Source organism: Podarcis liolepis (genome assembly GCF_965112155.1).
Source record: "Podarcis liolepis genome assembly, chromosome: 7".
In the NCBI taxonomy this organism is placed as follows: Eukaryota; Metazoa; Chordata; class Lepidosauria; order Squamata; family Lacertidae; genus Podarcis; species Podarcis liolepis.
The window spans coordinates 84,422,520-84,432,802 of record NC_139561.1 but is presented as its reverse complement, the minus strand read 5'-3'; the positions used below and the strand labels follow the sequence as shown (position 1 = coordinate 84,432,802).

The window sequence follows — 10,283 nt, the reverse complement described above, 5'->3', positions numbered from 1 at the left end:
TCTGGCCATAGAACCAGAATAGATGTTACCTAAGAATATCAGGATGATGGAGAGGGTATTTTAACATTAGATGATCTAAACTGACTGACCAGGAACAAGACCTTGGAATTGTGGTGGAAATCTTGATGAATATGTTGACCCAGGGGTGTGGCAGCCATAGAATACAGTGTACGGTTTTGGCCACTTCACCTCACAAAGGGTATTGAAAAATTGACAAAGTTTCTGAAAAGGGCAACCAAAATTATCGAGGGGGTGGCGCAACTCCACTATGGGGGAAGCTTCCAGAATTTGGGACTGCTTAAAGGTAAAGGTACCCCTGACCGTTAGGTCCAGTTGTGGACGACACTGGGGTTGCGGCGCTCATCTCTCTCTACAGCCCGAGGAGCCTGCATTTGTCCGCAGACAGCTTTCTGGGTCATGTGGCCAACATAACTAAGCCGCTTCTGGAGAACCAGAGCAGCGCACGGAAACGCCGTTTGCCTTCCCGTCGGAGTGGTACCTATTTATGCACTTTGATGTGTTTTCGAACTGCTAGGTTGGCAGGAGCAGGGACTGAGCAACGGGAGTTCACCCCGTCGCAGGGATTCGAACCGCGACCTTTCGATCGGCAAGCCCAAGCGGCACAGTGGTTTAACCTACAGCGCCACCCGCGTCCCATTTGGGACTACCTGGTTGAGAGGAAAGGCAAGAAAGAGATGAGATGACAGAGGTTTATACGATTGTGCATGGCATGCAAAAAGGTGAATAGATACCCCTTGGTATCCACCCATGCCACGCAGTACAACAACACTGTCAGTACTTTCTTCATTACAGGGTCTTGACTCATAAAAGTCATTCCAAACTTCCCCAAAAGCAGGGTAGAAAGAAACCCTCTAAACAATATCTAGGCAAGGATAAAGCAGGGATCTGTGGACATTGCCCGGAGGTTCAGAGATGCTGTCTGTGGATAGTCCAGATGCAACACTGAATGAGAGATGGTGTGGCCTAGTGGTTAGTGTGTTGGACTAGGACCTGGCAGACTAGGATTCTGATCCGCACTCCAGCAGTTCACTGGGTGACCTTGAACCAGACACAGCCTCTTAGCCTAGCCTATCTCACAGGGGCATAAAGGATCAGTACCACTAATGGCTTTTAAATCAGTACTGGACATTCAGACAGTGGGTCACCCCAGTCTCTCTCTCTTAGCTCTATAGGTAAAGGTAAAGGGACCCCTGACCATTAGGTCCAGTTGTGGACGACTCTGGGGTTGCGGCACTCATCTCACTTTATTGGCCAAGGGAGCCGGCGTACAGCTTCTGGCTCATGTGGCCAGCATGACTAAGCCGCTTTTGGCGAAACACAGCAGCGCACGGAAATGCCATTTACCTTCCCGCCGGAGCGGTACCTATTTATCTATTTGCACTTTGACGTGCTTTCAAACTGCTAGGTTGGCAGGAGCAGGGACCGAGCAACGGAAGCTCACCCTGTCATGGGGATTCGAACTGCCGTGAGAATAAAATGGGTTTAAGCAGGAAAACCAGTTGTGCCACCTTGAGCTCCATGCAGGAAAGGTGTAATATAAATGTAATAATAAATAAAGTAAATATGCACCTAGCTGGTGTGGAAAGTTTTACAGTCAAAACACAACTGCATGCTTGCTAGTTGGTATATGAAGGGGTTAAGGACCACAGAGTTTGAATTGATGGAGTAGGCTCAGTCGGGTAGGGAGGAAGTGAGGGAGGAAGTGATGTATTCCTTCTCTTCCTTTCCTCATTCTCCTCTTAGCAATGTGAGCCACGGAGGGAGGACATTCCTCACTATAAGCTCCCAACTTCAGACTCATGTCAGAAACTACATTGCTGTATTTCTACCCAATAATATTTTTGACTGCATTTTCTAGTGTTGCTCATAGGACAATGCATGATTGATAATCTTGCATTGCGGGGGGGTTGGACTAGATGACCCCCTTCCAGCTGTACAATTTCTATGAGACCTTAAATCTGCAAGTAAATCATTTTTAAACATACTTCAGTGTGTGGTCTATTCATGCAGAAGGGGTAGAAGGAACCTGACACAGGATAAAGAAAGGCCTATTCCTATGCCTCACGAAACTGCCTGATGATGAGAATTAAATTCTGCTGGGGCGCAGAGAGTCTGCTAAGCTCCATGCTTTGAATACAGGCTTGCAGCCATATTCCTTTGCTCATTGTTCCACACACATGGGCCTATAGAGGAGGAACTATAATGAATATATCTTCTTTCCAACTCCCATCAGTTGGGCCTATGGGTTACAAGATCAGACGGGCCTTTGGTCTGATCTCACAGAACCCTTCCAAAGTTTGTGTGTGGTTTTTAAATTCCTTCATTTTGTTTTAGCAACCCGCCTGCTGTCCTTGGCAAACTGAAGTTCAAGCTCTTTCAAATGTTACCTCTTCCTTTTCGTGCCAGTTGGACGTTGGGGCAATGACTCGAGGTGATGGAACAGGAAGCTCACCCAGCGCCCTGTGTTAATGAATTACAGAAGCCGAGGATGGAAGCAATAATTTATTCCCCTCAGAGCACCCCCTGCTCAGATAGTGAGCCCCTGCCTTCACCCTAGCAAGAGGAGACTCAGGACCCTCCGCCGAGCCACTATGAAGTTAATTGTCATCACACTGGTCTTGTACCTCTTCACAGGTGAGTGGGTGGTTACCTCAGTCTAGAGGGAAACTCTTAAGTCTCTTTTTTTTTGAGTGGGTGAGCTCCCTGCTTTCTCACGGACTTGGAACATGGAGGTATTATGATTTGGAAGAGCTAAAAGGAGTTGTGTCATGTTTTGGAACAATTTTGCTTAGCCCAAAGTTGCCTGGTTGGTTCTTCAAAGACTTTGGGCACATTCCAAATTGGTCCAGAGCTTACCTATCTCTTCTCGGATCAATAATATTGGCAGAAGTCTCAGGCTTTTGGGTTGCACAGGCTCTCTGAAGAACATGGTCCAACTCTGAAACCTGCCACAAACAAACAATATACTGAAAAACCAATGAGATGGAGACTATGGAGTTAGCTTCAGAAAGCTTGAGTGGGTTATCAGTTTGCATTCCCTTACTCAATAGGCAACCAGGAGAATAGCAAATAAACCTTTATAGGATTATTCCATTTTGTCTTTCCAATAAGGTATGTTAGGCTGAGAAACTGTGACGTGGCTAAGACCATTCCATGAACTTCATAGCTTAGAGAGGGGTTTGAAGTCCAATATATTACCCACTATAGCATGGGTGGGTGGTGCTGTGGTCTAAACCACAGAGCCTAGGGCTTGCCGATCAGAAGGTCGGCAGTTCGAATCCCCGTGACAGGGTGAGCTCCCATTGTTTGGTCCCAGATCCTGCCCGCCCAGCAGTTCAAAAGCACGTCAAAGTGCAAGTAGATAAATAGGTACCACTCCGGCAGGAAGGTAAACGGCATTTCCGTGCGCTGCTCTGGTTCGCCAGAAGCGGCTTAGTCATGCTGGCCACATGACCTGGAAGCTGTTTGTGGACAAACACCAGCTCCCTCGGCCTATAGAGCAAGATGAGTGCGCAACCCCAGAGTCATCCGCGACTGGACCTTACAGTCAGGGGTCCCTTTACCTTTATAGCATGGGCAAATATAGACATAATCTCCACACTCATGCCAGCACCATACCCAGTAGAAGCCACAGTGATCTATTTCCACTTTTCATTATTAGATATCTATTTCACGTGCAAAGGGTTCAAACAGCTACAGCGTAAGCAAGCCAGCCATTATGATCTCACTCCTTCATGTACCTGTGTTCAAATGAACATATGAAATGTGCTGAAATCTTCTTTTAACCTTAAGACTGGAGATACAGATCAGATCTGGGCCGAGGTGCAGAATAAGGTTATGCTGTTTTCAAGCATATCCCTTGTAATGTGTTGTTTGGCCTTGAGAGTAACTCACTTACGCAACTCAGAGTTCCTGGAAGGGAGGAAGAGGCACCAATATAGTGGTACCTCGGGTTACATACGCTTCAGGTTACACCCTCCACTAACCTAGAAACAGTGCTTCAGGTTAAGAACAGAAATCGGACTCCGGTGGTGCGGCGGCAGCAGGAGGCACCATTAGCTAAAGTGGTGCTTCAGGTTAAGAACAGTTTCAGGTTAAGTAGGGACCTCCGGAACGAATTAAGTACTTAACCCGAGGTACCACTGTATAAGAAAATGAGGAAACAATGTCAGCTTTGTAACACCACAACATTGCATCAGATGCAGAACACACAAGCTGATTAAAATAAATACTATTTTACGGTTGTCAACAGCTTTGTCTCATGCACCACAAAACAAATCCTTAAGCTGCTGGTCTAAGTCTGCATATATAGATGTTTAAAAACACAGGAATGTGGTGTGCGTTCAAAATCTGAAACATTACCAAGACAGATACAAAGATCCACTTCTCAGCATCAAGCAACAAATAATGCAGGAGATCCATAAGTCCTGAGTTTTTATAGAAGGCTAAAAAGTAGCTGAGAAGGGGGTTTGGTGAACTGGATCAGGGCCATGGCACTGGAAAGAAGGTGGGGTTAACAACAACAACAACCCCCACAACATATTAGCCCGGGGGGAGGGGGCTGAGGAGAGGCAGGCACAATATTTTAATTATGTTTTCTCAAATTAGGTAAAGGGAAAGGGTAAAGGGACCCCTGACAATTAAGTCCAGTCATGAACGACTCTGGAGTTGTGGTGCTCATCTCGCTTTACTGGCCGAGGGAGCCGGCGTACAGCTTCTGGGTCATGTGGCCAGCATGACTAAGCCGCTTCTGGCGAAACCAGAGCAGCGCATGGAAACGCCATTTACCTTCCCACCAGAGCGGTACCTATTTATCTACTTGCACTGGTGTGCTTTCGAACAGCTACGTTGGCAGGAGCTGGGACCGAACAACGGGAGCTCACCCCGTCGCAGGGATTCGAACCGCCGACTTTTCGATCGGCAAGCCCAAGCAGCACAGTGGTTTAACCCACAGCATAAATTGGGCCCCAAACTCATCACCTGAGGGTAGGTCTCCAACTCACCTCATGATCAAGCCAGGATTGCCCATTTCCTTCTTGCTGCTCCAGGCTCCAAAATTCTAGATTTGGGTTTGCTGAAGCAGAGTCCATTCTGTAAATCACGTTGTGTTTTTTTTAGGGTCAATAGCCTGGGCCTGTGTAGATCTAATCTCTTCCTTTGATGCTTTGGCAGCACAACTGTGTGAGGATGGCTGGTGGGGAAATAATCATGACGTCTTCGGTAGTAGTTATCTTGGTAACCTAAAGTACCCTTTCAGCTTAAATTTCTCTTAAGAAGAGCAGATTCCCCACAGGCCTGGATTCCTGTATGAATTCTGCAGCACACAGCAGGAACCACAGGCAAAATATTCAGAAAAAGCACAGGAACCTTTTTTTGATGTGACCTATGACAAAAGTCAAGGGACGCGGGTGGCGCTGTGGGTTAAACCACAGAGTCTAGGACTTGACGATCAGAAGGTCGGCGGTTCGAATCCCCGCGACAGGGTGAGCTCCCGTTGCTCGGTCCCTGCTCCTGCCAACCTAGCAGTTCGAAAGCACGTCAAAGTGCAAGTAGATAAATAGGTACCGCTCCGGCAGGAAGGTAAACGGCATTTCCGTGCACTGCTCTGGTTTCTCCAGAAGCAGCTTAGTCGTGCTGGCCACATGACCCGGAAGCTGTACACCGGCTCCCTCGGCCAGTAATGCGAGATGAGCGCCGCAACCCCAGAGTCGGTCACGGCTGGACCTAATGGTCAGGGGTCCCTTTACCTTATGCCAAAAGTCTAGTTACCCAGCCATTCCCACCCCCCACCCCTTGCAATGGGACTAGGAATTTGATTTGAAATAGTACCGTGTTAAAATAATATCACCATATGAGTTCTGGCTAACAGCTTGTATGCTTCTTTGAATCAGGCAATGAGAACGCATATGATTGGAGGAAATTGTAATGCTTTGTGTAAGAAACCTATAAAGAAACCCCCTCCCAGGGCGTTTGGGTGGGGTTCAGCCTTTGTAGAGCGATCCTCCTGGAACTCTTTACTGCAGTAAGCAAGTTTTTGGGATTCTTTCTTCAACCCAACTCACTAGCAGTTAATGGTGCAAGTTGTGGCAGCAGATTTGCCTTGCCACATTTTGGCGACCGCGGCAGGACAGAGGGGCCCAGGCAGCTACCTCCTTGGGCCACGAGGGTCGCAATCAGCCAAACGGCCGATATCTCAGATAGCCCAGGCCGTGCCATAGTTTACCAGAACCAAGGCTACCCCACCTTACTTCCTGCGCAACAAGACATGATGCAGATGTTCTGTTTCTTTCCCCAGGCCATCCGACTTTTGCCCAAACGGATAAACAGGTCTCCAAGTTGGAACAGTTAAAGCACGACCTCACTAAACTCCTGGGAAAGGTCAGCGAGAAAGCGTGGGATAAATTGAACTTTGTCAGAAGATCGAGGCTCGGACAAGAACTGAGGTAAGCAGATCCGCCTCCTTCCCCCCAATTTAGGGGATTGGGGACATTAACTAGGGACTTCACGGACTGCAGCTTTGAGAAGGCTGACAGGATTTCTTCTTTGCTAGATTTTCCTTTGCAAGGATGTGAAGCCTGGGAGCTAACTGTGGCCCTCCATACCTCTCTATCTGGCCCTTGGGGCACACTCTCTAGGTCACGTGTCTGCCCCAGTTACACCCTTTCCCCACAGGCCATACACTTCACCAACTTTGCATTGCTTCCTCCTGGTTGGAGAGCTTTTGCATGGCTGGAATAAGTGTCCTTGACTCTGCTAATGCCTCTTGCTTGCATTGCTGGGATATAGACCGCAAAGTCTGAGTGTGTGTAGAAATGGTAGCCTATTGCACAAAAGGGAAAATTTACATTCGTAGTTGGCACAAACTTTTGCCTCTGCCTCTGGCCACCACTGACAGGTGGTCCCAGAAAATTTGCCCAGAATGAAGCATATAGCTTTGGGGGCTGAAAAGGTTACCCCCACCCCACCTCCCCACTCTTACTTCCTCTTCTACTTTGTTAATTTTTTCATTCTAGGAATTTATGAAATGTGCTTAAAAGTGTAACATGAAGGCTGGCTCCCCAATTCTGGAATATCTCGCCCAGTGAGGGAAGTTTGCCTCCTTTGTTTGTTTGTTTATTATGCCAAACTTTCCTCTGAAGTGCAACTTCATGTGTGTAACTTTAATCCCACAACAATCTTGCGAGGTGGATTGGGTCCTTGTCTGGCCCAAGGTTACCCAGTGAGCTTCATGGCTGACTGGGGTTCTGACTCCTTGTGGAATAAATGAATGAAAATGAGTTTTATTCTTAGAGAAGGAATGGTGAGGATGACCATGCCTGTCTTAAGTCCGATTCTGTGAACAAAGAGGTTCAAAAACAGCCCAAAGGAAAGGCCCCTTTGCAGAACTGTTTTATCTGCACATTTTACATTGCTGGAAAAACTACAAATGAGACAAAGCAAATGTTTGACATGCTAGAACCCTCCCTATGAGGTTTCTTTCTGCTAGAAGGTACAATTAAGTAAGGAATGTATTAGAAGCAGATAGCCTATGCCAGGGGTGCTGAAAGAAACTCAGAGTCGCAAAGTGATTTCATGCTCTTTATTCAGCTCATAGTGGTGAGGAGGAATGAATGAATGTCCCCTCAAAGTATCTGCTTTATATGCATTATTTACACAATGGGCTGCACATGATTGGTTAATTCTGGAATTCTACTGTAAGCCAATCAGGTTGTGGATTCACTTATATCTGGAGCATGATTGGGTGGTTCCTGCCAACCAATCATACTGCTGCATTCTGAATCCTATTGTTCTAGGACCAATCAGACTGCTGCAATTTGGATCATATTGTTCTAGGACCAATCAGACTGCTGCAGTTTGGATCCTATTCAACTCAGTACATAACAGGTGCCTAAACATTTTTCAAAGGGGGCCAGATTTGATGAAGAGAACATGTATGAGGGCCGACCAAAGTTGTTGACCTTTTTTTAGGTTTTACCTCAGGAAATGAACTGCCGCCACACATGGGCCAGATTGAACCAACCGGCAGGCCGCATTAGGCCCCCAATACGGACTTTGGACTTACCTGCCTCCTGATTTATGAGGGCTGGATGACTTGAAAACACACCCCTGTTGACGAAACTGCTAATTTAGATGGGCGTGGGATGTATGTAAAGGAGGGGGGACATATTAGGGTAATATTAGGGAGTAGGCATGAAATGGGTGTTTAGGGAAACCTGTAAACTACAATTTCTTAACCAATACGGATATTCGAAGGGTTTTAGGGTATAAATTGTCTGTGATGAGAACTGGAATACGCAATCCCCTCTTTACAGCATGAGCTGGGGGCGGTTGTTGCCCACAGTAGTGTCGACCAGCTTATGCCTGATTGTGGTGTAGACTCCTTCTTTCAAAGAGAAATTTGAATCCATCTGGGAAAGGTCCCTGGGACAGATTTGTCCAACACTCCCCCCTCCCCGATCCTAATCCAGTATTCTAAACCAGGGGTCCCCAAACTAAGGCCTGCGGGACAGATAAGGCCCAAGGGACTCGTTTATCTGGCCCATGGCGACCCCCGCTGCCACCGCCCACTCTTACTGGCGCTGCGCGGCTGCCCACTTCTGGGTTGGAGGAGCACCGGAAATAGCTTGTGAGCATGCGCGTTATTTGCGCATGTGCAAGCATTATTCCCAATGCACATCCAGGTTGGAGGAGGCCCGTGCACATGCGCACAAGCTATTTCTGGTGCTCCTTCGACCCGGAAGTGCGCCAGAAATAGCATGTGTGCACACAGGCCCAAGGCGCAGTAAGTTTGCTGACCCCTGTTATAAACACTCTACCACACTGGCTCTGTATCCCACTCACAACGCTCTATGCCTTCTGAACCCCCACAGAATCTTGTTTCGTGATGATGTTGCAAAACTGCGCAAGTACATCCAGGACCTGCAGGCTGAGCTGCCCCCCGAAATCACACAGGCCTACCACGCGGCAGTTCAGTTGTCTGGGCACGCTCTGGTGGGTGCCAGCTGTAACCTAGCCGTGTTACGGTCTGCCACAGAAGAGCTCTACGAGGGGCTGGAATCCCTAGTGACTTTCTACACCAGCCCCGTCGCGGAGAAGTTGAGACCGCACACGCAGGTCCTGAAAAATATGGTCGTCCCCAAGGTGCAGGAGCTGGAGGAGAAGCTGAAGCAGCAAGTGGAAGAAAAGGGGCCTGAGCTGATCCCTTACGCGCGGAAGCTTCACCGCCAGTTGCACGAATACCAGAGGTCCCTAGAGCCTTATGCCAACCAGGCCCAGGAGAAGATCAAGCTGGGCATAGAGACATTCAGCCAGACCATGCAGCGCTACGTCACCCCACTTATGGAGGCAATCAAAAAACGCATCGCAGACTCTTAAGAGGTGGGGCTGACATACCCCCAGTGCTTTCCCCAGATCTCTGAAGCTTCTCATAAGCAATGGAGGGTGGAACCTTGGCCAAACTCTTTGAAACAGAAAAGGTCAAAAAAAGGGAAGCGACTGGATTGAGTGTTCTCAGCAATTTGGGGTGGGGAGCAGAGGCTGTTGGTGATATCTTCCCTCCCCCAAACCATGTAATAAAGGAGCTGTCCCTAAAGATGCTGATTTAGGGCTGTGTTTATGTCTTAATGTTTTCTGAAAATAATCTTATTGCATTTGTATATAATAATATAAATGGAGAAAATGTTGTTACTTGTTATAATATAAAATCATATTATAATATAATCAGGCTCAGCGATGCATGTAAAGTTCAATAAAATGGTCTTAATCCAGACTACTTAGCCCTAAATATGTCTTGGTGGGCTATGGCTATTTTGTTCTTAAGAGGCAAAGGTAATGAAGATGCCCTGTGTATCTTGAAATTTGTCCAATCCAGACCCTTTCCTCAGGATTCTCAAGTTTATGCATTAACTTTTCCTTTAGTGTTGTGTTCCAGACCTCTTGAAAAAGGTAAGGTGAGGACTATTTCCAATTTTGGGCATTCGCAAAGGCATGCTACAACAAGAAGGAAAGCCACAGGCTATTTGTGTAATACATTTCTTGGTTGTTCATCACAGATTAAGTGAGAAGATGAATAGTGGATCAAGGATTAAAGCCTGGGAAGTGATTTTACAAATCTCTTGAAAAACTGACATCCCACCCCCCACAATGATGTAATATCTGGGCACAACCACCACACATGGACTAAAGTACTCCACAATCTTTTTTTAACATAACGGTGGCAGCATGTGCTTTATTCTATGGAGGGTGCAGGGCATGAAAAATTA

General features: G+C 47.2%; 1 protein-coding gene across 2 annotated transcripts; it reads left to right on the top strand.

Moving 5' to 3' along the window:
• Positions 1-2,501: 2,501 nt before the first annotated feature.
• On the top strand, positions 2,502-9,805 carry LOC310712688 (uncharacterized protein). Of its 2 annotated transcripts, none has more exons than XM_083515994.1 (3): positions 2,502-2,655; positions 6,317-6,464; positions 8,892-9,805. In XM_083515994.1, the coding sequence occupies exons 1-3, from the start codon at positions 2,613-2,615 to the stop codon at positions 9,394-9,396; spliced, it is 696 nt and encodes a 231-aa protein (XP_083372120.1). In that variant the 5' UTR covers positions 2,502-2,612; the 3' UTR covers positions 9,397-9,805. The 2 variants fall into 2 exon arrangements, with proteins under 2 accessions (XP_083372120.1, XP_083372119.1); XM_083515993.1 differs by having other exon boundaries at positions 2,557-2,655; positions 6,317-7,558; positions 7,906-9,805.
• Positions 9,806-10,283: the final 478 nt, after the last annotated feature.

Excerpts from the sequence above, each read along its gene's own strand:
- LOC310712688 (XM_083515993.1), top strand. The coding sequence starts at position 8,563 with ATGGCGACCCCCGCTGCCACCGCCCACTCTTACTGGCGCTGCGCGGCT.